Here is a 27823-nt window from a genome sequence, read left to right on the forward strand (position 1 = left end):
AAATGCAGCAGAGTTGCCTTTAAATTACCTCATTTCCCGTCTAAGTATATGAAATTAGCCTTTTGTGAAAACCTAATTGTCCAAAAAAGAACCACTCCACCTTAGGTTACTGTTGCCTCTTGTTTATTGTGTAACAGCCCTGTTTTACTGATGTAACTACAAAAAAATGCGCATAGAAACATAAAAGGCGGCTCAGGCGATTTATGCAGTTTGGTTGACGTGGAGGACAGCGGCCTGGCTTGATTCTTCGTCGGAGTGCTCCATCTCCCTGCTGGTCGGTTTGCTCCTCTCATCGTAGAGTTCCTGCCTGATTTCAAGCGAAGCCCTATAGTCATCGCCTTCTTCAACGATGGCGAGCTCGATGTTATTGTTGACCACAGCATCTCCTTCACTCCCGTTTTCTCTTTCCAGGGAGTCAGCAAAGGCTTTCCCTTCCTCCGCCAGAGAACTGGGAGAGGCCAGGTCGGAGTGAATCTCGGTGAAGGATGTCTCCTCATCGTTTGCAGTGTGCTCACTGCCGGTAGCCTCTGCCGGCTTGTCTTCCGTTTCTGTGGAAGGATCTCCATCCCGAACTTTCTTCACGTTGAACGTGAGGGGAGAGACCTTGAAAGATGAGCTTTTTGATGAGGAGGACTTTTGGTGGTTAGGGGTGAGGGACTTCTTAATCTTCTCCCTCCTCTCATGAGAGACGATCTTGGTGCTGAACTTGTTCATCTTCTTCTCGATATTTTGGCGGGAAAACGCTTTCTTCAGGCTGTCCACCTTCTTGAGGCTGGACCTCTTGATTTTCTCAGCTCTCGTCTCCCCGATTTTCTCATCCATGCTATCGTCTGCGCCCTCTTCATCATGGGGTGCTTCATCCTCTGAGGAAAGCTCTACAGTGTGCAAGGTTTCCTCCAAAGTTTTGTTCTCATCAACAGGCTCTTCCTTCCCGTCAGTAATACTGGGAACAGGCTCTTTCACAAACACGCTGGCCGGGATTTCGTTTTCTTCCTGCAAAGAGAAGTTGACATCGTGTTTATTCAGTGTTCACATAGCACAGACTTGATAAACAAGGCACGGCCCTCAACAACATCAATATTTTTCTTTCGAATAAGGCGGTAAAGGAAGTTTGTTTTTTCTGCTGTTGTTGCCACAGTATATTTAACCAGTAACAATCACTCCCCGTGGAATTGTTCGGTTACGTGCTGTAAGATTAATGGGCTTACGAGCTGTCAACTGCATTGTAGAAGAATTCATTTTGCTCCAAGTTTAGGCCGGCGTAGATCTAACCTAGCCAATTTCTTACTGCAGTTGACAGCAAGATGCAGGATCAATTCCTGTTTCCCCTTCACGCACCCCTCCCTGATGGCCTTAACAGCAATATTAACGATGGTTATGGCTAACTAGGGCTCCTGGTCACATTTAACCCATAGTCTGAAACTGGCTCCAAACCATTGTTAAACAATTGGCAGCGGCGTATCTCCACTAGTCCCGGAAAAGCTGAACAGGAGATTGTTCTGCAAGTCCATTCCCCTTCCCGGGGGGCGGCATTGCAGGAGGGCATCCAGGACCTCCCAGTGACCCAGCTGTGGGTGGAGGGATGCCAACTGCATCATAGGGACCCCTGGCCTCATCACCCTACCGGCTGACCAATTGCAGTAGCTGGGGGGCATGGCCGCTAGCCATTTAAACAGCGGCGTGGCTGGGGGGCGACCTCCTTTTGCCTCCTTGCTGGATCTCCCAGCCCACCTGCCCTCTTTTCATGCGTTTCTTGACAGCAGCCTTGCTATGACTAAGGTCGGCTGCCATATTGTTGGGGCCAGGTATGATTTTTTTTCCGCTTGGCAAACTGGCACCAGCCATTTGGTTTTCGCCAACCTTGTAAGCCTTGTTTATGGGAGGGGAGGTTGTTGCCTCTGCCTGCCCCTCCTCGTTAAGGGTATCCGGGGGGGGGCATGGTTCCTGTCCAAAGCCTGGGCATGGGCTAGGGCCTTAGCATGACCCCATCAGGTACCCTGGGGGTGCCCCGATTTGATGTATATCATAGGGCTCTCCCTACCGGTGGTTTACCCTTATGAGACTCCCTGCAGATGGGCAGGAGTCTGGTTTCACCCAATGCCTAAGCAAAACTGCTCACATCAGTAACCAATAAATTTGTGGCCTATTTTGTCCCATTAACCTAAACTTTACAGGCATAGGGCCCTCCAGATGTTTTGGGACTAGAACTCACATCATTCCTGACCATTGGTCCTGTAAGCTAGGGATGACGGGAGCTGTAGTCCCAAAACATCTGGAGGGCCAAGTTTGCCTATGCCTGACCTAAACATTTGTGTCCGTGTGTTTATTATCTAAGGGAACTGTGGGGCCCAGAGCCTCGCCACGCAATGCTCTTTACTCGTCATGAATCTGGGAGTTTCAAACATGCAAAGTATGTGCTCTACCAATGTGCTGGAGCACATAAGACTTTTGTACATCCTCCATTCATTTTTACTTGCTGCAAAACCAGGCCAAAACATGGAACAACGGCGATGTTTTTGTATGTGTCATGGGCCTTAGGGAAAACCAAGGGGGGAAGTGAAATTGGAACTGCCTCCAGTTACAAATCAGGCAGGCACCATCTCCTGTTGTCCTTTTGGCGCCTTCTCTGACATGCCTTTCAAGTGGAGATGTTTATCCCAGTTTGAGTATTGGACTCAAAACTGTTTTCATGCAAGTTTAATCGCTGTTGTCCTCTTTATTGTCAAATCGCTTTGGGGTGTTTTAAGGTAATCCATTAAAAAATAGTTCAGTGACAAAGAATTATCAGAATTGTAGGTGCTTGTCAGGATTTGTACATAGAATTATGAGGGTTTTGTTGTTGTTTTTAAATGCTCAGTCTGGACAATAATATAAAGCAGGACTCATGAAGAAGTACCCTAGGTTAATTGAGGATAATTATTTATGGCTGAGGAGAAAGACGATGTTGCATGCAGGGCATGAGATCTGGCCTTGGGGACATGCACATTCTTCTGTGAAATTTGCTTTAGTTGTTGCAATAACTGTATTTCATAAAGGCGCTGGTTTAATGCCATCTGTGCCTAATGCCTCTTGTATCATTCTACACACACCCCACTTTGTATTTTAAATAAATAAGGGGGGAAATATTCCGTGGCTACCAGCTCCGTTGATACCAAACCCACCTTTTCAACTATTTGATGCATCAGACTTAAGACATACTCAAGAGCAGATCCGTTGAACTTAACAGGCTCAACTATTTCAAGTCTGCTGATTTCAACAGGTCCACTCTTAAATATGACAGAGTTGAACACAACCCTCAGTGCCCTAAACAATGAAAGTGGTCTTTCATTGCGCTTTACGTGGGGCTACCTTTGAAGGTGACCAGGAAACTACAACTAATCCAGAATGCGGCAGTTGACTGGTGACTGAGAGTGGCCGCCGAGACCATATAACACTGGTCCTGAAAGACCAACATTGGCTCCCAGTATGTTTCCGAGCACAATTCAAAGTGTTGGTGCTGACCTTGAAAGCCATAAATGGCCTTGGCACAGTATACCTGAAGGAGCATCTCCACCCCCATCATTCAGCCCGGACACAGAGGTCCAACTCTGAGGGCCTTCTGGCGGTTCCCTCACTGTGAGAAGCGAAGTTACAGGGAACCAGGCAGAGGGCCTTCTCGGTAGTGGCACCTGCCCTGTGGAACGCCTTCCCATCAGATGTCAAGGAAATAAACAACTATCTGACTTTTAGAATACATCTGAAGGTAGGCCTGTTTAGGGAAGTTTTTAATGACTGATGCTTTATTGTATTTTTAATATTCTGTTGGAAGCCGCCCAGAGTGGCTGGGGTAACCAGATGGGTGGGGTATTTAATAAATAATAATAATATTTATTATTATTATTATTATTATTATTGCCAACAATGGTACCATGGCAAGGCATTATGAAATGCACAGAACACCTTTAAACGAATATTGGAAAGGATGCGATGGTTTGGGTGCCACAGAATGTCTATGATGGGTGTGATGAGTAATCTGTATGTAATGGCAGAGGATGGCTAAAGAAATTCAAATCATCGCTCACCATCCCTTTATCCATCCTAGACTTTGTTCAATATTTTCACAATAACCTCTTATGTGAGGTACTGATGGCATATGACATGGGTAGGCAAACTAAGGCCCAGGGGCCGGATCTGGCCCAATTGCCTTCTAAATCCGGCCCGCGGACGGTCCAGGAATCAGCATGTTTTTAGATGAGTAGAATGTGTGCTTTTATTTAAAATGCATCTCTGGTTTATTTGTGGGGCACAGGATTTCGCTCATTTCCCCTCCCCCCAAAAAATATAGTCTGCCCCCCCCAAGGTCTGAGGGACAATGGACCAGCCCCCTGCAGAAAAAGTTTGCTGACCCCTGGCATATGAGCTTATTTTTCAAAAGCAGCATGAAAAATATATAGGCAAGCTTTGAATGACCCCCATATCCATGGTTCTGCGATGGAGGGGGTTTTCAAACTGTTGCTCTTTTTACATGGGATTTAGTCGCACGCCCAATAAATTCAAGTCTGCAGTAAGTCTTGTGCCAACAAACCAACTCCCCTAAAAGATTGGACTTTTTGTGATAAGAAATGCGAAGGGAAAACGTACTGGAAAAGGTGAGGTTGTGCTTGCTTTGATGCAACATCGTCTAACACTCCTGCTAGCAAACCAACATGAATTCTCAATATAGGCATCGTTGTCTAATCTTTCTGCAAACGAATCAGGACGAACGCTCAACAAACAGGCTGCCTGGAAGCACCCTGATTGGCTATTCAGTGAGTGGGTGGAAAGACTCATACTGGGGTATATGGTCTGAAGACCCGCCCACCTACTGAAGCTAAGCAGGGTTGGGCATGGATGGTGCCTGGATGGGGGACTGCCTGGGAACCACGCTGCTTTGGGTTTCCTGACAGAAGAATGGCAATAAAATAATTAACTAACCAAAATACAGCTGTCTGGCAGTTTCGTCAAACCAAAAGCAGCCTCCACCAGAAATGGCTTGCGTTCAGCATGTACACGGAACAAGATTCTTCTGCAACTAAACGTTCTAACTTCTGGGTTTCTTAATCCTGTCGGTGTTGTTGACAAAGAGAAGTGTGCTTTTGCAGTGATGCTTGTGTGTGCTTAAAAACAACAACACTCGTATTTATAGTGACTTTAAAAAAAATTACTCAAAGGAAAAAAGGAAAGGAAAGAAAGTGGTGCTGTTTAAGTAGGTATTTATGACTGATTGCCTTATTACCTGGGACTTAAATCAGTTTTACTTTAAATTGGTTCCCAAGACGAATATAGAACCTACAGCGGCTGCAAATTCTTTCCTGCCTTAATATAGCATTCACATGGGGGTGGGGGGTTGGAAATGAGAGAAAGCTCAAGTCTTGTGCATTTTGGGGCATTATATAGATAGAAGGGATGCTGTGAGGTACTTAAAGGACTTCGAGCACGGACCCATGGCATTTGCATAATGTTAGGGTTGCCATAAGTCCAGAACTTTCTGGATATAATACTGCAGTTTGCAGTCGGAAGCAGTGTCCGGGTGGAAATCGCCCCCTCTGGAAAAAATGTCAGGGAAAATCAGGACGTATGGCAAATCATGTCAGCAGTGTCGTTTTTGTCAATTTTGTTTAAAAATAGCTCCAAACTCCCCTCCCCCCCCGCCGCCAAAAAAAAAAGCTCAACAATTTTGCGGGGGGGGGGGGGGGGATTGTGTCCGGATTTTAACTTTTTGAAATACAGTGGTACCTCAGGTTAAGAACTTAATTCGTTCTGGAAGTCTGTTCTTAACCTGAAACTGTTCTTAATCTAAGGTACCATTTTAGCTAATGGGGCCTCCTGCTGCTGCCACACAATTTCTGTTCTCACCCTGAAATAAAATTCTTAACCCGAGGTAATATTTCTGGGTTAGCAGAGTCTGTAACCTGAAGCATATGTAACCTGAAGCGCCTGTAACCCAAGGTACCACTGTATGGCAACCCTACATAACGTTTGAATATTATTTATTTACTTATTGCATTTATATCCCCTCTCCCAAGGAGCCCAGGGCAGCATACATGGTGCCCCCCTCCTCATTTAATCACAAGAACAACAACAACCCTATGAGGTAGGCTAGGCTGAGAGGCAGTGGTTTGCCTGAGGTTTACCCAGTATGTTTCATATCCGAGCGGGGATACAAACCCTGGTCTTCCAGGTCCTTGTCTGACATGCTAACCACCACACTGGCTCTCATATGCTGCTAATCGTATGCATAAATGGCTTGGCGAAATGAAGAGGTCAGGTAGGGCACTCATCCTTCCTATAAGCAAATTAATCAAATCAAACTTTTAAAAAGGTGGAAGGGCAGGAGTTCCAGGATCTAGCACAAAGGACCACCTCCTAACAGCCTCTCCAATCTCATACAAGATCTGGTTGTGTGTGTGTGTTTTTTACTGAATGCTGATGTGCTCTATGTTTTAGGAGTTTATTAAGATGGGCACATTTTCTTTCTTTCTTTCTTTCTTTCTTTCTTTCTTTCTTTCTTTCTTTCTTTCTTTCTTTCTTTCTTTCTTTATCATTTTTAGCTGCCCGAATCCTACAACGCCCGCCATTACTCCCCAAGGACCTACTGAGCTTTGTATGTGATGAAGCATTTTTTTGAGAAGAAAGGAGATTGAAATAAACTGCCCCCGGGCTCCGCTGTTGGGCCTCCCAGTAGGATATGTGCAAACAGGATGCTAGAAGAGATGGACCCCCCCCCACAGTCTGATCCAGCAGAGCTCTTCATATGCTCATATGGCTCCTCGAAGGTGCTTTAAATCAGATACACTTTCTTTTTTGGGTGGGTGGGGGGGTCAAGCGACAATCTGGTCCTTTCATAATGATAATTAGTCCGCCTACAGGGAATAACTAAAAGTATAAATGAAAGGCTGCACTGGTTTTTCTACTGCTGTTACCATACCATGTCTATTTTAGTGTCGATAATGACGAACACCATGGATATAGAAATAAATACTGTACAATGCCACTTCCGACATCAGGAGGAGGGGTTTTTGCAGTCTCACGCCCCAATCACACTTTCGCGGGGCCAGCTGCAGCCCTGCGGGAACAAGGGAAATCCCGGGATCATTACTATGCATTATTCATCGCGCCAGCCTACCTCGTAGCAAATCGTCACAACTCCGTGGTTTTGGCGGTTAGGCATTGGCAGGGGTATTGATATGCAAATGAGATGGGGGGGAGGAACGCCATCACCTCCCCCAAAATGCTGAAGGGTAGTTCGTGAAAGGACTCCGGGTGGCGTCGCCTCGTCCGAAACCTATGGAGGCTAGGGCCTAAAGCGCGCTCCCGAGCGGTAACCCCTCGGGGAGCGCCCAGGGATGTGCATCTCAGGGGCTCCCCCTGTTGGTGCTTAACCCTTCATGGTTTTATACTGGTAGTCTGATAGGGCCAATGCCTAAAGCCAATACCGCTCTTACCTGTAATCAATAAAGTTGTGGCCATTTTTCGCCCATTAACCTAAATTCCGTGTCCTGTGTCTTTATTTATTCCATTCAGTGGGAGGGGGCGGGATTAGACACACAATGGCCTTTCAAACTCTCTCTCTCTTTGTGTGTGTGTGTGATTTTTCTCATTGGTTACTATGCTATGTATGTTTGTGTTTTTATATTGCAAACCGCCCTGTGACCCTTGGGTGAGGGGCAGTCTAGAAATCTAATAAGTAAATAAAATAGAAATAAGTAACTATGGGATATACAGCCCCTGACTCAGAAGCCTAGACCGGGATTCAACTCAGGAGTCCCATCAGCAGAAGCCCTCTGGAAAGACTTCTGTTTGTGCACAGGGCTCCCCCTTCTTCTTCCCCTGTGCCTCCCACAATTGGCTCACAGTCAGCGGTCAGGAGTGTGGGTGACTTGCAGGAATCAGCTGGTTGTTTGCCACACCTCAACCTCTGTGATAGATCAGCAGAACATGGAGAACCCCAGCAGAGTCTTCAGAAATTTCCTTCTCTCATCACACAACTTATTCTAGGGGAAAACTCCTCTCTTGCACAGTTCAAAGTAACAAAGTGCTTATTGTTTCCAGACACAAGACAAAGCTAAGTACAACGATCTAGTAGGGCTGGGAGATATATCCATATTTCGTCCAAAACCGGTTTGAAGACCATATCGTGATAGCAGATCTTGGCTAAGAGACAAATGATACACTCAGGTGTCCCAAGAGTGGACTCACAAACTGAATACACACAAACACATACCCACCTCCCTGCTTGCAGAAAAGTATCACATAAAGGAGAATACTAAGCTAGAGTCGTTTTAGTGTTGGTCAACAGTTAGCCCTGGTAGAACTTAGCAGAGAGGAGAATAGGGAGAAAACTGGGGTAAGTCTTCTCTGACTATCATTGGTTCTGACGCTGCATACTGTTTTTCTCCCTCTCTGCTTTCTGCCTTTCAAGTCCCAACGGTCAACGGCTACTACTGAACAAAGCTGTAGAGGGAAACCGATACCAATCCGAGAGGAAATAAAACCCTACAGTTAGAAGTCATAATAGCAGCCATTCTTCACAGCTCTGGAACGGAATGCGGTGGGTAACATTCACAGCCAAGAAACTTCAGGAAAAGCAAATATTTCAGAAGGAATCTCCTCCAAACAAAGAAGAGGTTATGGAGGTCCAAGCAAAGGCCTTCCTTCAGAAATGTGCGCTTATGAAAACATCACAGCTCCGTAGGGTATGTCCCAGAAGCTTGAAATGAACTGGGCAGCAAATTGGCACATGGTTGGAGCTTAGAAAAATCTAGCAGCTTTGACATTTCTGAAGTTCTCTCCCCACTGCAAAAAAAATAAAAATAATTCTGTTGCCATTTGCAATATCTGCATTTTTCTGTTTGCCTGTGTCAGGGTTATATACTTAGTTTATCATTTTGAACGAGATGTTCACAAGATAAATTTGCCTCCACACAGAGAAGGGTGGTGGTGCAGCTGAAATGCTGCAATTGTTTCAACTCTGCTCCCAGCAAGAAGCAGATTGCAAAACGTGGCAGATATAATGTAGCTTTTGAACCCGTCAGCTGTTGGTGAAAAGAAAGCACAAGCTCTTCTTCAGAACGGTTTCCCGGAGGAAAGGTTATTGGCAAAGTTGCCTCAGGGTTGAGATTCTGAATACCATGTGCAGATGCCATTTTGCACTCGAGTAATCGCTTAAAAAACCCCAAAAAAACTCTGCTACCCTCACGGAAAACACCAGATCAACATTTCAAATTTTTTAAAAGATACACTGTCAAGGTTCTGGTGTTTGTTTCACAATGTTCAAGGGAGCCATTGTGTTCTGAAATAGAGAGATCCATCATGTTCTACAGAGCCTGGGAGTTTCCCATCATCTGTTTCATTAAATGACATCTTGGGAAACAAGGTTGTTTTGCTCATTGTGCTTTTAGTAGAGAAAATAATACAGAAAGTGGTTTAGGGTTACTTTAGACCTAGTGAGCCATACAACGGAATGGTAAAATAGCTAAAGGGGCCCCTAAACATTAGGTCCAGTTGTGGCCGACTCTGGGGTTGCGGCGCTCATCTCGCTTTATTGGCTGAGGGAGCCGTCGTACAGCTTCCGGGTCATGTGGCCAGCATGACTAAGCCACTTCTGGCGAACCAGAGCAGCGCACGGAAATGCCGTTTACCTTCCCGCCAGAGCGGTACCTATTTATCTACTTGCACTTTGACATGCTTTCGAACTGCTAGGTTGGCAGGAGCAGGGACCGAGCAACGGGAGCTCATCCCATCGCGGGGATTCGATCCGCTGACTTTCTGATCGGCAAGTTCCTTGGCTCTGTGGTTTAACCCACAACGCCACCCGCATATAAACGTAAATGCATACATACTTAAGGCAGTTGCAGATCATGTGTTCCAACCATCTAATTTAGGGGCGGTGGAGTCTTTTAGTTGTTGCTCTTATTAAGCAAATTGGAGTCACAAGCCCTTGCAAGCCTACTGTGGATAATTTAGCAAATGGCCCGTGCGTCCTGATCTGCCCACCCCCAACTGAAAATATATGGACAATGAACTTTAGACCAGTTTAGCTGCGGAGTGATTTGAATTTGCATTTCATCAGCCCTGCCACTATAGTCATTCCGCCTGCCTAGCATATATGGGTAGGCAAACTAAGGCCCGGGGGCCGGATCCGGCCCAATCGCCTTCTCAATCCAGCCCATGGATTGTCAAGGAATCAGTGTGTTTTAACATGAGTGTGTCCTTTTATTTAAAATGCATCTCTGGGTTATTTGTGGGGCATCAGAATTTGTTCATCCCCCTCCCCGCAAAAAATAGTCCGGCCCCCCACAAGGTCTGAGAGACAGTAGACCGGCCCCCTGCTGAAAAAGTTTGCTGACCCCTGTGCTAAGCCATACTGAGAATAAACCCATTGAAATAAGTGGAGTTGATTACCAGAAGCCCATTGATTTCAAGCCGTCTCATTTGAGTATGACTCATTCAGAAGCAACACTCTGTCATTCCTTGTAGCGAATGCAGACAAGCAGGGGTTGGATCCATTACTAGCATGCACTTTAAAGGGGAAAGCTGCAGCTGAGACACCCAAAGCGAGCTTGTACCCAGGTATATATACCTACACACTGAAGGGTATTGTTAAAATCGGCCTCAGAAGTTGCATGGATTCAACTCCTAAGAAAGCATTTTGCCTCATTCTTTTCAGGTTCGTTCCTCATCTGGGCATGATTCTTGATGGGTATCCAAATAAACCGTTTGGGGAGGAGCATTTTGGATACCTAGCAAGCTGAAAGGCTGAGGCTTATTGTCCTTCGTGGGAACCTGTGAAATCAAGGCAACGAAACAGTTTCTTCTGTTGGCACATTGCCTTGAGGCCTTAGTCTGGGTTATGGCTAACTCTGATTTGTTTCTGAATCACAAATTCTCTCTCCTTACATGGGAAAAACTCTCTCTAACTTATGCTTGGCAGAGGACCAAGCAGAGCCTTTGACTTCTAGCAAGAGAGTTTTTTCAAATAAATAAAATTTCGCACAGTGTGGTCAAATCATCTCGACGACACAGAATGGCTTGATCTTGTTGCAAAGTGATGTCGGCTCATTGGTAATTGCTCTCTTTCTTCGTTTACAAATGCTACGTACTGAATAAAAGGGACCCACCATTAACACCCCGATAGCTTGCAGGCTGGGGATGCAATCCTGTATCCCTCCAAAAGGGTGTTATTTTCCAACTCCCACCAGTTACAGCCAACATGGCCGATAGGCAGGTTTGATGGGAGCTGCAGTCTGGCACCATCTGCAGGGACACAAGGTTCCCTATTGTCTGGTATTCAAAAGTATGCTAAAAATTAGTCAGCAATAAGCTGTAAAAGATAAAAGCTCATTATGTGCAATGAGCCCTTGGCACAGTCATCTCACGTGATAATACAGTGGTACCTTGGTTCTCAAACGCCTTGGTTCCAAAACGCCAGAAACCCAGAAGTAAGTGTTCTGGTTTTCAAACGTTTTTTGGAAGCCAAACATCCAATCCGGCTGTCGGCTATTTGTTTCCGAGGCGCCTGCACCAATCAGAAGCTGCACCTTGGTTTTTAAACACATCGGAAGTCAAATGGACTTCCGGAACGGATTAAGTTTGGTGCTTTTGTTTTTGCTATTTATTTTGTGTTTTTGTTTTTGAGGCTTTTTTGGCTAATTTTGTTTTTGCGACTGTGTGGAACCCAGTTCAGCTACTGATTGATTGATTGATTGTGTGACTGCGGAAATGGATAAAAGCCCCCCATCTAAACAATGACTACCATCAGTGCAGTTAAGAAAAAATAATAATTTTTATCATCTACAATACTGTCTTATTTATTTCATAGTACAGTACGCTGACTGTTGCTTTCATTTTATGGATCAATGGACTCGTTAAATCCATGTTGAATAGCTGTTTTAAGGGTTGTTTTTAAAAGTCTGGAATAGATTAATCCATTTTGCCTGACTTTCTATGGGAAAGCATGCCTTGGTTTTGGAACGCTTTGGTTTTGGAACGGACTTCCGGAACGGATTAAGTTTGAGAAACAAGGTACCACTGTACTGCCTCATAAGCACTTGAGAGGCAACTGTTCCACCTCTTCCACTTAAAAAATCTGCATGTCACTGTAAACCATGGTTAGTGGTTGACTGTGACCACCTAGCTGGGCACTCCTGTTCCTCTCTATTGCTAGGCCGAGTAAACAAACCGTGATCCCTCCAAACAAACCACGTTCAAGAACAATCAGTGGCTACAGATTGTGGTTTCCGGGAAATGAAATAAACCACAATCCTTGGTTTGGACCTAATGCTAAACTCGGGACTGTGGCTTGCTTCTCTCTCCAGGGCTAGGAGGAAGAAGCAAAGCGGGAGTGATCAACCCACGCACAGTATGCTATTGGTTTATGGCTGACCGTGATGTGCAAATGGGAGCCCTGGACGTGGAAAAGCCGAATGTTTCAGTGAGAAGGTGAGCTCATCATTCCAAGGCGGCAGAGATCTGTGACAGGACTGTGATAGCATGTCTGAATTGGTTTACTGTGGCATAAACTCTAATGGTCTCATAAGCTACTTCATCAGTTTCTTTAAGACACCATTAAAATTTTCTGCGTCTTTGGCCTCCTGGCCCCATTTCCTCTTGATTTTTGAGCTGGCAGGTTTCTGAGCTGGGAGTCTCTTGGTATTCAAACAGCACAAAAGGCAACCAAACAATGACATTTCTTGGTGTTTTTCTCATCTTCTGGCTCCTTCGATTTTAAGATCAAATATTTACTAACTGGAGTAGTACTGAATACCAAATTCAGTGACCCCTAAGCTCTCATTTAATGGGATTTTTCTGGTCCCCACATGCTATTAAACTGCACATTGTTGTCACTGTGTTTTGCTTTTTTTATTTTAATAAAAAAGACCTGAATTTCTCCGTTTTCGGTGGCAACACGAGCTTGCTCATTTGCTTTGGTGCACGATTGGCTGAATGACATTTATTCTGAACCAAAGCGGGGCGGGGGTGGGGAATCATGCAGGTCATGTGGTTCCAACAAAGCAGAAAGGAACAATGCCAAAGCTTAATAAGGCTTTGCAAACAGTCATTTCTGTGTTTTGTTAGGTATTCTGTGCCGTTTGCAATTTGTAACAACTCCTGCAGCCACATTAGGAAGAAAGAGAAGCCAAGCTTGGAACGGGACAGTATATCTAAATGAGAGGAAAACAAGAGGAATGCAAAGGTACAAAAGTTTTTCTTTTAATAAAGAAAAAAACAATGTATCAAGAGCTCTGCTGGATCAGGAAAGGGTCCAATCCAGTCCAGTATCCTGTTCTCACAGTGGCCAACCAGATGCCTGCGGGAAGTTTGCAACATAGCTGTCAACTTTTCCCTTTTCTTGCAAGGAATCCTATTTGGAATAAGGGAATTTCCCTTAAAAAAGGGAACACTGACAGCTATGGTTTGCAAGCGGGATCTCAGGGCAACGGCACTTTTGCTCCTCAACTGTGATTCCCAGAAACTGGAAAGTGATCTGCTCACAAGCCTAAACCATATGCATTTATTTTCACATCCATCTTGGGTAAGGGGTAGAAACGGTCTTTCTGAGGAACACGAAGTATCAGATTTAATCAGCGCTCTTTTTCTAGGAAAAGAGGTGCCAGAACTCACCACGAACACCTCACCCGTTCTCTTAGAATGGCAATGGCGCCCAGAAACTGAGTTCCGGCAAGTTCCGGCTAAAAGAAAGCCATGGATTTAATCTGTCTGGGGGCTGTTGTTGTTTTTTGGTAATCCGAAAGCTAATGCAGATACCTCAAACTCTACAGGTTCTTACTGTAGCTTTCTACAAGAAACCAGAGGTCAAGATTGTTTTGGGAGATTTTTGCTCGTTTCCGGGAGATTTTAAAAGCTCGCTGTTCACTAGCGAATGAAACCGCACACATTAACGACGGGATTTTTTTTTATAAAAAAAGCTTTTTATCCTGTGTGTACAATACTTCCCGCTCGCCTCCTTTTTTAAACTAGGGAGTGGACAAAATAATAATAATTAATAGGTCTTTTCTTTATCGAGGTCATTTAAGAGATCTCTCTGAAGGCTTTTGCCTGGAAAGTCCTAGAGTGGATGAAAGGAGAGGGGAGAAAGAAAAAGAGAGACCTGAACATGGCGGCTGTGTTTTTGATCCGTTCTAGGGTGTGGCGAACCAGTTCCCTAGATGTGGACATTCTTGGCAGGGAAAGTTGCGCAGCCTTCAGGGCTGAATATCTCATAATTTTGCGAGTGCTTTGGGGCTGAAGTGAATGAGGAAAGCTTTAGCTATGGGCCAGCCTCTTTCTGTGTACACATGTTCGCACTGCACGGCTATCCCAGTATGGCGAAAATGCAAGCAGAGGGGCACAAGGGTGGAAAGCTTTTTCAGCACAGCCACAGGGCACATGGGACTCCCTGCTTGGCTAAGTGCTCCTTGTGATCCAGGATCAGCTATAAAAATAGGCCTGAACGTGGTGGTAAGCGATGCATTCCAAAGATTCTTAAATCCTCTGTCTCAGGAGCTACAGAGGCACCCAGGGTCTGGGTTGTTGCCCCAAGAAGATGGGAGTGGTTGAGACATTCAGCCCTGGAGGCAATATGGCCGTCCCCACATGTTTGTTTTGTGTAAAAACAGGCCTAAGGGAAAACCATTTCCCAGTGCAGAAAACTTTGCCTGGGACTTCCTAAGCTCCTACTCCAGGGGTCAGCAAACTTTTTCAGCAGGGGGCCGGTCCACTGTCCTTCAGACCTTGTGGCGGGGCCAGACTATATTTTGAAGAAAAAAAAATGAACGAATTCCTGTGCCCCACAAATAACCCAGAGATGCATTTTAAATAAAAGCACACATTCTACTCATGTAAAAACACCACACAGGCCCAACAAATAACCCAGAGATGACTTTTAAATAAAAGGACACATTCTGCTCATGTAAAAACACACTGATTCCTGGACTGTCTGCGGGCCGGATTTAGAATGCAATTGGGCCGGATCTGGCCCCCGGGCCTTAGTTTGCCTACCCATGTCTTAGTCCCTAGATCTGCAGTTGCAGGTCTACAATTCGTAATTTGAGAGGAGCTCAGAGGACACGATGACTTCCCAGGGTCTGACCATAGCCTCTTTGTGATGCTGATAATTTTGTTCCTGGGTTTCTGATCAGGTCCAAAGTTCTCCTCACCACATGGCCAGGAAGATCTTAGGAATGGGGGGGAGGCGACAACCCCAAACAAACAAACAAACAAACAAACAAACAAACATCCCCCCTGAATCAAGGCGCTCCCTTTTCCCCACCAAAACCGGTGGCATGCAGTGAAATTTTTCATAGGGGAACAGTTAGGATCAGAGGCACCAGTTTGTGAAGGCAAAGGGGGGCGGGGAGACAATGTCATGTGTATGAGCATCGTGCCCCCTTCCCTGAGCTGGGCAGAAGCTTCCTGGGCTTTGGGAAGGAGGCACCAGACTTTAATATTGTAATATTCTAATTTAATGGGAACATTTCAGGGACTAGCCTAGCTCCCCATGTCCACTGACTGCATGCCACTGACCAAAATTGATTTCTATTGCCTGGATTCTTTTGAGAGCAGTAAGGAACTCTGATAATTGCAATTAAATGGGTTTCTAGAAAACGCGGATATGAAAAGCCTGAGCAATTAAAAAAACCAGCAACCAACCATATTATATTCCTGTATCTTTCTTCTTAAGAATCCTGTTATCTTGGCAGAAAAGCACCTTGCCAACTCTTATAACACCAATGCTATCTTCCTTCTTTTGCACTTCTTCAGCTTCTCTCATGACCTTTTAAACCTAAAAACTACAACTCCCAACATCCCTCGCTAGCAGGGCCAATGGTCAGGGATGATGGGAATTGTAGTCCAAAAAAACAGCCGGAGACCCAAGTCTCAACCTTGGGTCCTCAACCTTGGGTCCTCAAAAGTTGTTGGACTACAACTCCCATCCTCCCTAGCCAGCAGGGCCAAGGATGATGGGAGTTGTAGTCCAACAAGGTCTGTCTTTGCTGTTTTTTTTTGTTTTTTGTTTTAGTCTATGCAGAGCCTTTGATATGACAGCGAGATGGAACACTTCAAAGTTTGCTCTCGAGGCAAAGTATTAAAAACTGGAAGGCAGAACCTGCTAGCATGCCAGGATCCTTTTCCTCCTCTGGTTTTATAATACTGAGAACTACACAGGGAGCAGAACAATGAGCAACAAGGTGGGGCCTTTTCCTCCCTGAGGGAAAGAACAGGAGGTTAGCGAGCTAGTCAGCAACCTGTGCCAAATGTTTTCCACCAGGCCTGCTTGATTTATTTAAAGTATTGTCATCTAACGGTGCAAGAGATATTTAACACGAAAACATCGTTGCACACATACCCCTATATTAAACTTGGCAAAATCAAACAGCTTTCTTTCTCTTCTCAAAGCCTCATGGTCTCTCCCCCCCCCATTTTTTAAAAGAACTGAGTGGAATGTCTTGTATAGTTGATTCAAATTTAGATTTTGTGCAGTCCAGACCACTGCTAAAAAAGGGGATGGAATGCGCACTGCTGGTTCTATTTTAAAAAAAAAAGACAGAGAAAAAGAAAAAGTTTGGTTTTACAAGCAATTCTGCCCTTCAACTCCCTCGCCCCTTGAACTCCACTTCTGAACGGATCGGATTGGTCCTCAAAAGTTTACGACTGGCACTCTATCCAGAGTTAACAGTGTTGATACTTGAAAACAGGTCCAACTTTTAACCAGTAACTGGCCGGACTGCATTATGCAAGAATTCTTAGCAGATTTTTTTTTTCTACGCCTGGGGGCGTAGCTGCTGAAAGCCCTCCCACTGACTTAGAGCTCGTGCTTGAAGACTAGATGACAACTAGTGCGAAGAGAACAAAAATGTACAGCCTTGCAAATAAGTCTGGTAGTTACTAGCTTGACTTGCATGTGACACATTAGACACGTGACGCACCAACTTCCTGAAAGACATGAAGAATCAACCCTTTTCCATTTCACAAATGCTTTGCTGCTTGGCAAATTGTGCTTGCTTCTCATGGGCAACACGGCAAGAGGAGCCGATCCACATGGAATCAGAGCAGAGGAGTGGGAAGAGATGCGGATGCTCAACCTCTGGATTTCCTGCATCATAGAACCATAGAGCTGGAAGGGACCACAAGGATCATCTAGCTCAACCCCTCACAATTCAGGCATCTTTTGCACAATGTGCGACTTGAACACACAACCCTGGGATGAAGAGTCTCATGCTCCGGGCTGGACTTCAACTCCCATCAGCCACTGCCAGCATGGCCAATGATTAGGGAGGATGGGAGTTGGAGTCCAACATCTGGAGAACCACTGGTTCTGCATTTCTGGCTGATCCTGCCTTCCACAATTGCTATCTATTGGATATATTGGAGCGGTAATCAAACGCACCATGGCAACTGTCCTAAACTCACCGTGGGAAGAATGAGATAAAAATGTAACCAGTAAGTCAAGATATTCTCTGTGTACACAACACTTTCAAGAATTAGCAAGAATAGCCCATACGCAAAAACAAACAAACCCAAAACGCCTAAACACCCAGCATCAATGTACCCCCTGACATATTTTCACTTCCACAAATCCCACAAAAGCAAAAAAAGGTCACTCAATGGAGGTGCTGGTTTGCCATGCTCTGAGCAAGCTATTTTGGTATACAGTGGTACCTCAGGTTAAGTACTTAATTCGTCCCGGAGGTCCGTTCTTAACCTGAAACCGTTCTTAACCTGAAGCACCACTTTAGCTAATGGGGCCTCCCGCTGCTGCTGCACCGCCGGAGCCCAATTTCTGTTCTTCTCCTGAAGCAAAGTTCTTAACCTGAAGCACTATTTCTGGGTTAGCAGAGTGTGTAACCTGAAGTGTATGTAACCCGAGGTCCGTGGCGTAGTGTGGGGGGTGCAGGGGGGGCCCTGGCCGCACCGGGTGCAACATCTGGGGGTTAGTGTTAGGGGGTGCAAATCCACGGGTTAGGGGGTGCAAATTACTTGCCTTGCCCCGGGTGCTGACAACCCACGCTACGCCACTGCCCGAGGTACCACTGCATGCATATATTCTCAACAAACTGCAATTGCTGGAAAACGATACACGGAAGCCTGCAAAGATACTTGTTTCTGCCACTATTCTAATCCGCAACATACGTACCCCATGTGATTGCATTCTAGCAAAAGCGGAGATGAATGGGGTTTGTGTGTGAGCAATGATGTAGAAAATGGAACATCATCCGCTAAGCAGGGGGAAGGCGTACACAATACAAACATTTCTTTCAATGCTCATCCTTTTGATAGCTTTGGGCTGATTGGTAGCCTGCCTGTCTGCAGTTCTGGCGGGGAGGCAGGAGGAGAGAGCAAATCTTATAATAGATTCCTGATAAAATATTGATATACGTGGGAAAACAAACTGAATTTGAAAACCTTGCTTAATTCATTTTTTTTATTACAATACCTGGAACATGAAGCTGTGTTTTCACTCTCACTAACTACTACAGGATACTTTTTTTTTAGAGAGAGAGAAACAAACAAATACGAACCCCATAAGAATCAAATCTCGGCTCTTTCACAAGCTCACTAGGTGCCTTAAGAAAAGGCATTTTCTCTCTACCTGAGCAGAATCTACCCCCATTCCTGGTCTGTAAAATGGAGATGATAACACTGACTTTATGGGGTTGTTGTAAGGATAATAGAGATGATACATTGGTACCTTGGTTCTCAAATGCCTTGGCACTCAAACAACTTGGAACCCAAACACTGCAAACCTGGAAGTAAGTGTTCCGGTTGGTGAACGTTTTTTGGAAGCTGAACATGCTCCGTTTTAAGTGTTATGTTTCCGATTTGAGTGGCACACTTCCGTTTTGAGTGTTACATTGAGGTCTGTCTTTCCCCCCCCTATTTGTTTTGCATTTTTGTTTTTGCGGCTCTTTTTGTTTGGTTTTTGTGACTGTGCGGAACCCAGTTCAGCTACTGATTGATTGACTGATTGTGTGGCTGCAGTACATTGTTTATTGCTTTCATTTTATGGACCAATGGCCTTGTTAGACACTAAAATTCATGTTAAATTGCTGTTTTAGGGGTAGCTTTTAAAAGTCTGGAACGGATCAATCCATTTTGCATTAGTTTCTATGGGAAAGCGTGCCTTGGTTTTGGAACACTTTGGTTTTGGAACAGACTTCAGTAACAGATTAAGTCTGAGAACCAAGGTACCACTGTATATGGGTAGTGTTTCAAGTACTCAATAAAGGTTATGATCATAGAGTCTCTCCATCGTTTCTGGTATGGTCACCTTCAAAGGGAGGGTTCATATGACGCCTGCCATGTTGAAATATGGGTTGAAAAGGGGCCCATGTGGGCTAGCCCTGCTCCTGGGAAAATGTGTGCCATGGCCCTATAGAAATCATTCCCAGTCATCTGCACCTTTGGCTGCAGTGGAAAACTACCGTATTTTTCGCTCTATAGGATGCACCGGACCATAGGATGCACCTTGTTTTAGAGGGGAAGAACAAGGAAAAAAAATTCTCCCCCTCTCTGCTCAGCGCCCCTTCAGCGAAGCAGCAGGAGAAACGGAGCCCCTTCCTTTCTCCTCCTGCTTGGCTGAAGTGGCGCTGCGCAGCTCTCCCTCTCTGCTGAAGCTAGGAGAGTCTTGCTCTCCCGGCTTCAGCAAAAGGAACCCGAAGCCTGTGGAGCGCAGTGGGAACTTGCGCTGCGCTCCGAAGGCTTCAGGCAGCTATCCCTGAAGCCTGGAGAGCAAGAGGGGTCGGTGCACACCAACCCGTCTCGCTCTCCAGGCTTCAGTGAAAGCAACACAAAGCCTCTGGAGCGCGGAGGGAGCGCTCCCTCCGTGCTTTGGAGGCTTCGCGTTGCTATCGCTGAAGCCAAGGAGCCTGCATTCACTCCATAGGATGCACACACATTTCCCCTTAATTTTTGGAGGGGGAAAAGTGTGTCTTATAGAGCAAAAAATATGGTAGTTCTACAGGTATACCGACGTAGAGATCTTCCACCCAAAGGAAGAACCTAACTGAGCAAGATTTTTGGGCCCGCCCTCCTTTCTTGTAACTTGAAGCCATTTCAAGAGAAATTCACAGACTTCTTCAGCATTCCAGAATCAACAGCACGAGACTATCGCTAAACGGGCAGAAACAAACACGCTGGCCAAGTGTTACAAAACACCAAGGTACAAATGTCACTTGCCGAAAGAAAATCTCAGTCCACAATGTAATGTTTAAGGGAATCACTGCTGTCTCTGCCGAGGGGACCTTGGGACGATGGCTGCCTTTTAAATCGCAATTGTCGTGACTGCAGAAATCACACCGTCCTCCTCGACTCCTTCAAAGACAAAGGCCTGAAAACGGCTGAGCTGTTTCTGGGGTTTGCAGTTCACCAACCTGTCTCGAAAGCAGTTACTTATTTAGGCGAGATGGCTGCCTTGAACTTTGGACATGGGAGTGGCATGTAGAAGTTCTCCCCGTGTCTTAAAAATGCAGTACTGGATGTAATCCTAAATATGGTCAACTAACAGCCCAAACTTTTGAATATTTGCTGGGAAATATGTCCCACTGGCCTCGGTGGGAGAAACTCCCTCAACATTTTCCACAGGGCTGCAATCTTCCTGTGGTATTTTCTTGCTGATAAGAAAATGTCAAGATTCCTGGGCACATTTCTCTGAGGCACGGGGAGCTGGTTTCTCATTGCAATCTCTCTGGCAGCGTGCCTGGGGTGTTCCTTCTGGGTGGTGGAAAAAAGAAAGCGAGAAAGTCGCTTGCTTCCTCGAGGGGCCAACACAGCCCATTGCGTTAGCTGGAGCAAACTCACTTACACAGCTCTGAAGCATGGCTCAGTATTCGTTCCCGTAATTTATTCTCGACATCGTGCATAGATCTCTCTAAAAATGGGCTTCTTCCCCCCACCCCTTTAATAGCTTGTTAACTCGTTACATAATTCATTACTTGCTTTAAGCTCTTTGCAATTTTCAAAACAGGTTTTTTTTGTCACATTTCCTGCCTAGGAAAACACTAATCTGCAATTTGGGTGGGGTTGACATGTTTTTTTTTACTCTGGACTTTGAGCATCTCCTGCTGATTTTAGAAAAGAAACACCCCATACGTTATTATCTCTGACAAGACAGGCAGCTGACGCTGCTGTACATTTATGTACGAAAGACTAGCTTTGTCTATCTGCTCGCCTGTGTGGGAGTCACAGATGTGTGCTCCTTCCTACACAACAGAAACCTCTCAGCAGCACTGGAAAAAATTGTGTAGCTTCTCCTCTCTACACCCAGGGGTGTGCTAGGGTGGTGAAGAGCCAAAATGTGCCGGTGTAATGTGGCAATTGGGAAGCGGGTGGCGCTGTTGTCTAAACCACTGAGCCTCCTGGGCTTGCCGATCGGATGGTCGGCGGTTAGAATCCCCATGACGGGGTGAGCTCCCATTGCTCTGTCCCAACTCCTGCTAACCTAGCAGTTCAAAAGCACGTCAAAGTGCAAGTAGATAAATAGGTACTGCTCCGGTGGGAAGGTAAACGGTGTTTCCATGCACTGCTCTGGTTTCGCCAGAAGCGGCTTAGTCATGGCCACATCACCTGGAAAAACTATATGCGGGCAAACGCCAGCTCCCTTGGCCAGTAAAGCGAGATGAGCACCGCAACCCCAGAGTCGTTCACAACTGGACTTAACTATCAGGGGTCCTTTACCTTTAATGTAGCAATTAGGGCATGAGGAAGCATTGGCCCTCCAGATGTTGTTGAACTGACTGACCGAACCCAAAGGGTGCTCATCAATGGTTCCTCTTCATCCTGGAGAAGAGTGACTAGTGGGGTGCCACAGGGTTCTGCCTTGGGCCTGGTCTTATTCAACATCTTTATCGACTTGGATGATGGACTCAAGGGCATCCCGATCAAATTTGCAGGTGACACCAAACTGGGAGGGGTGGCTAACACCCCAGAGGACAGGATCACACTTCAAAACGACCTTGACAGATTAGAGAACTGGGCCAAAACAAACAAGATGAATTTTAACAGGGAGAAATGTAAAGTATTGCACTTGGGCAAAAAAAATGAGAGGCACAAATACAAGATGGGTGACACCTGGCTAGAGTATATGTGAAAAGTATCTAGGAGTCTTGGTTGACCACAAACTTGACATGAGCCAACAGTGTGACGCGGCAGCTAAAAAAGCCAATGCAATTCTGGGCTGCATCAATAGGAGTATAGCATCTAGATCAAGGGAAGTAATAGTGCCACTGTATTCTGCTCTGGTCAGACCTCACCTGGAGTACTGTGTCCAGTTCTGGGCACCACAGTTCAAGAAGGACACTGACAAAGTAGAACGTGTCCAGAGGAGGGCAACCAAAATGGTCAATGGCCTGGAAATGATGCCTTATTAGGAATGGGTAAGGGAGCTGGGCATGTTTAGCCTGGAGAAGAGGAGGTTAAGGGGTGATATGATAGCCATGTTCAAATATATAAAAGGATGTCACATAGAGGAGGGAGAAAGGTTGTTTTCTGCTGCTCCAGAGAAGCGGACACGGAGCAATGGATCCAAACTACAAGAAAGAAGATTCCACCTAAACATTAAGAAGAACTTCCTGACAGTAAGAGCTGTTCGACAGTGGAATTTGCTGCCAAGGAGCGTGGTGGAGTCTCCTTCTTTGGAGGTCTTTAAGCAGAGGCTTGACAACCATATGTCAGGAGTGCTCTGATGGTGTTTCCTGCTTGGCAGGGGGTTGGACTCGATGGCCCTTGTGGTCTCTTCCAACTCTATGATTCTATGATTCTATGAACTACAACTCCCACCAGCCCTAAAACAGCACGGACACTGGCCTTGGATGATGGGAGTTGTAGTTCAGCAACATCTGAATCTCACTGAGCAACCTGGTTCACATGTCACACTGAACACAAGGACAAACTGTCTGTACAAGAGTGCTCACCCGTTGCATTACTTCTCTCAAGCACGCTGTGCACCCTTTGAACGCTACGTGTGAATAATTGCACAAGTGCATAGCTCTACTGTTTGCGTGCACACTCGCTGAAGCACCCTTACATCTTTGCCTAGCCTACTTTACAGGGTTGTTGTTGTGAGGGTAAACAGAATGGAAAATATGCATGCGCACACACATGCTACCTTGCGTTCCTGGAGGTCAGGCAGCATATAGACCCTGAGATCATCTTCTGAGGCCCTCCTTCGTGTGCCTCCTCCCTGAGAGGTACAGAGGTACGGAGGGTGGCAACGTGAGAACGGGGCCTTCTCTGCAGTGGCCCCCTATCTTTGGAATGCTCTCCCCAGGGAGGTTCTCCTGGTGCCTTCATTATACACTTTTAGGCACCAGGCAAAAACGTTCCTCTGTCCAAGCTAGCTCCACAGGAGCAGGCTACAGCAGGGGTGGGACACATTTTTCAGCCTGAGAGTGGCATTGGAGGGTGGGCAGCATATGCCAGAACTGGGCGTGGCCAGAGGAGAAAGAGGGCAGAGCAATGAAAGGAAATTTCACTTTTGTAGTGTAGATAAGTTTCAATACCTGCCCACTGGATCTCTCTATCCCCTGTCCAGGCAAGCGAGAGGCATCATGCTAGTGGTGTAGCAATAAAACTAGCTAGCACGTTTGCAAAGCTAAGCAGGGTCTGGCCTGGTTTCCAACTGGATGGGAGAATATGTGTTGAGATTCCTGCATTTCATGGGGTTGGACTAGATGACCCTCAGCGCTCCCTTTAATTCTATGATTCTGTGATTATCACAGTTCAAAGACATTCCACCCAGGCAAAAACATTCGAGGGGGTTTTGGAGCCTGGGAGACAGACAGAGAAGCTTAAGAGGGCTTCCACATTTGGACCAGAGGCCTGAGATGTCCCAATCGTGTTCTACAACAACAACAAAAAGTACCGTATTTTTCGCTCTATAAGACACACCAGACCACAAGACGCACCTAGTTTTTGGAGGAGGAAAACAAGAAAAAAAATATTCTGAATCTCAGAAGCCAGAACAACAAGAGGGATCACTGCACAGCGAAAGCAGCGATCCCTCTTGCTGTTCTGGCTTCTGGGATAGCTGTGCAGCCTGCATTCGCTCCATAAGACACACACACATTTCCCCTTACTTTTTAGGAGGGAAAAAGTGAGTCTTATAGAGCAAAAAATACGGTAAGTGCTGTCGAAGACGAAGATGCTTTAGCACAGGGAGAAAGACAGATCTTGGGAGGAGAGCACTTGGTATACTTTGCAGGCCTACAAATCGAAACCCTACTGGATTGTCTATATTGCAGGATAATATATTTAGCAACATCAAATTGGAGGCAGATGCCCAGGAAACCAGAGCTCAGGTTTTGTACACAATGAAGAACGAGGCTTTATCAACAGGCACCGACGGCTGCAGAGTGACGGGAAAAGCTTAGGTCGGCTCAGTGCATAAACCCATGGGGAGGGAAGGGGTGGGGTGGAGAAGCCAGAAGAATTTGCTCAGGGTGGCAAAGTCCATTAACTACTTTTTAACAGCCAGGATGTGGGGACGTAGGTGGTGCTGTGGGTTAAACCACAGAGCCCAGGACTTGCCGATCAGAAGGTTGGCAGTTCGAATCCCTGTGATGGGGTGAGCTCCCGTTGCTCGGTCCCTGCTCCTGCCAACCTAGCAGTTCGAAAGCACGAAGGAAGGTAAATGGCGTTTCTGTGCGCTGCTCTGGTTCGCCAGAAGCGGCTTAGTCATGCTGGCCACATGACCTGGAAGCTCCCTCGGCCAATAAAGCAAGATGAGCGCTGCAACCCCAGAGTCGGTCACGACTGGACCTAATGGTCAGGGGTCCCTTTACCTTTTAACAGCCAGGAACGAGGTGTGACTGTTTTTTAAGCTGGTAAGTATACAAATGCATACCGTGTTCTCTCTCTTTTTAATATTAAAAATAAATAAATTAGGTGCCCTGTACTCCTATCTTGATAAAAGTGCTGGGAGTACCAGAACAAAATGACCCCTGTGGGCAGCAAAAAGAAGAGGGTGCCATGCTCTGTACAGGTGAGCACTGTCACAAAGAAAGCCTTGCTGCAAAACAGGTGAGGGTGAGGCTTGAATCCATGCAAGGACTATGGATTTTTCAATGGCGACTGCTTTGCAGGAAGGGGTGGCTCTCTGAATGTTGTTTGGCTACAACATCCATCAATCCTGACCAGCATGGCCAATGGCAAAGCAGGGGGGGACGGACCGGGAACATCCGTGAGCCACAGGTTCTTCACTTCTGCTTTCTAAGTAACAACAGAATGGATAACTGTTTGTAAGTTCGATGCAAACTCCTGATCTTATTTCTCTGGAGGGTGGAGCAGTCCGATACTTCGATATCTGCTGACCACTGGCAGAACTACGCAGACAGAAAAAGCATAGAAACTGGGGAAGTGGTGGTTGTTGCTGGTTGTTTTCAAAACTAACCATATAGCAGATGCCGTGCCAGTTTTTGAAAGAGAGGTTCATCTACTTTTAAAACACATTTATCACTGAGCTCAAGCAAAGATGCATTTGCGGCTGCAGTCCTGTGCATAATTTACTTGGGAGTAAGACCCAGTGGGATTTAGTTTGGTGTAAACATGCACAGGACCAGACTCTAGGACTGTTTTGCTGGCTTAGCTGCATATCGGAGCTGAGGATCATTTGCTGCAAAGGAACTAGGTAGGATTCAGTGGGAGGCGTGTTCCATCGGCAGCACCAATCACAGGGCCAGCAGCTAACGGATCATTTTTTCCAGACTACATAAATAAGACCTGTGTTTGCTCAGTGGAATTTGGGAACACAGATCTGATGATTCATACCAATTTCAGTTTTGTGAGTATGGCATGCAGCAGGCATGATCTTTACGCACTGAAAACTGGCAAGGCTGAGTTTCAGCCTTGGCTTACCATGGCCTCAGGATCCTGTTTTCTTGTCTAGACTCAAACCTGGAACCTGTGAGGCAACCATCAGGACTGTGCCTCTGAGCATGTGCTGATGGTAACCACAGCACACATCTGGTGGGATTCCTGCTGCAATGGGTTTCCCAGCAAGACTTGACCACGGGCAAATATTTTCTTCTTGCCAGAACTTGGCGTGTGCAAGCAATGGCGAGGGGATGAGAGAGTAGGAAAAGCACAATGATAAATGAATACAGTCTGTATGGCAGGAAAAGGACTGCTTGGATGACTAGTTAATATTCCACATTTCCTTCAAAGAAATCAGGGCGTCGCAGGTTAGGTTAGGTTTTTGGAAACCTCTATGAGGTTTTCTACAGCCAAGAGGCATATGACTTTTAGGAAACAGGTTAAGGAAGTGTTTCCCAAACTTGGGACTCTAGTAGTTTTTTTAACTACAGTTCCCATCACCCCCAACCACTGGTCCCACAAGCTAGGCATGATGAGAATTGTAGTCCAAAAAACAGCTAAGTTAAGGGATAGTGGTTGCCCTAGGCTTGCCCAACATACTTGATGATCCAGTGAAAACTGGAACCTGGGTTTTGCCCGGGGTAGAAAGGCACTCTAACCATTGCACCACCCTGTCTCGGTGGTCTCTGGCAATTGCTGAACTGCGGCTGGCCGAACATTTCTCCAGGGTGAGCCTGTCCCGGCGGCCCCAATCTCCCCTCGTCTCACCCCCACTCACAGGAGCCAACTCCGAGGGCCGAGGTCCCTTCGTCTCCCCCATAAAGTATTTGCGGGTGTTGAACCCCACCCCCAAATTGATGGGCATTGCCATTCAAATGGTGTCCATGTGCCACGTCTCGAAATCAATTATGTGGGGTGGGGCTTACCCGCCCACCCCACCCCCAGTGCCAGCTTGCCAAATAGAGTAGGAACCAGTTTATGGGGACTTTTAGGGGCCCCGCGACAACAGATCAAAATAATATTGATTTGATCCCGAAGGAAAAGTGCAATCAAGCTTTCTTCGTTTTAGGAGATTATTTGCAAGCCCCCGAACCCCGCCCCCCGGAAGAGTTCGACTGCCTAGGGGGTGCTGCCAATATTTTATTCGAGTTGGCACCCCTGTCCCCAGACGCCCGGCCCTTTCTCTCCAGATCCCCCACCCCCGACCTACCTGGAAGATGAGGACCTTGAAGTGGTTCCTGCGCAGCAGTTGCGCGTGGTTGTGCTCCAGCCGCTTCACCTGCGCGCACTGGCGGTCCATGCGCTCTCGCACCTCGCGCGTGTTAGCGCTGACCTTGCGCGACTTCTCCAGCAGCTTGGCCACCGTGTTGCTGGTGGACGTGTGCTGCTTGCACAGCTTGCTCAGGTCGCTCTGGATGCCCTTGACGGAGCCCTCCAGGTCCACCTGACGCTGCTCCATCTTCTGCTGCTTCTCCTGCACCGAGTCCAGCATGTTGACCAGCTTGTCCAAAAGAGTCAGCACCGTGATGGCGTTCACTTGAGAGCTGTCGCGGACCGCCTCGCCCGGAGCTCCCGGAGCCCCCGTCGGTCCCGGCTGCAAACTGGGGCTACGGCTGCCCGACGACGGCACCGGGCTGGGGCTGCCGCGATCCAGAGGCCCGTCGGGGCTGGACGGCGGAACGTAGGCGCTGCTCTTCTCCGCTTGCACCGCGTCCATCGCGGGAGGCTGCCCGGACGGCCGCGATCAGCCACTTCTGGGTGCTTGGCTGGCTGGGGGGGGGGGTGCCCTTCTGCTTGGGTGCTGCTGCTGGAGAGGCGACTGCAAGAGCAAGGTCCGCCCCGGGAGCGAGCGCCTTCCCCAAACCTCCCCGCCGTCGGTGGGACGCAAAACTTTCGCTCCTCCCCGAAGCAGGAGGAAGCCCGGTTCTTGCACGGATCAGGCCTCCTGTAGCTTTAACTCCGCTCCTCTGCCTCTCTCTCTCGCCCCCCTTCTTCC

General features: G+C 46.7%; 1 protein-coding gene across 1 annotated transcript; it reads right to left on the reverse strand.

Annotated features, from left to right (window-relative positions):
- Positions 1–106: 106 nt before the first annotated feature.
- Positions 107–27823, reverse strand: CAVIN2 (caveolae associated protein 2). The gene is made up of 2 exons (XM_081892646.1): positions 27038–27823; positions 107–993 (listed from the first exon to the last, which is right to left on the reverse strand). Exons 1-2 carry the CDS (start codon positions 27542–27544, stop codon positions 202–204), a joined length of 1299 nt encoding a protein of 432 aa, XP_081748772.1. The 5' UTR covers positions 27545–27823; the 3' UTR covers positions 107–201.

Source organism: Podarcis melisellensis (assembly GCF_964234715.1).
Source record: "Podarcis melisellensis genome assembly, chromosome: 1".
NCBI lineage: Eukaryota > Metazoa > Chordata > Lepidosauria > Squamata > Lacertidae > Podarcis > Podarcis melisellensis.

What these genes read in the sequence shown, in the direction of transcription:
- CAVIN2 (XM_081892646.1), bottom strand. Translation starts at nt 27,544, where the DNA reads ATGGACGCGGTGCAAGCGGAGAAGAGCAGCGCCTACGTTCCGCCGTCC. An exon ending in TCAAGGTCCTCATCTTCCAG is followed by an intron (nt 994 to 27,037) that starts GTAGGTCGGGGG and finishes TTCTCTTTGCAG; the next exon opens with GAAGAAAACGAAATCCCGGC.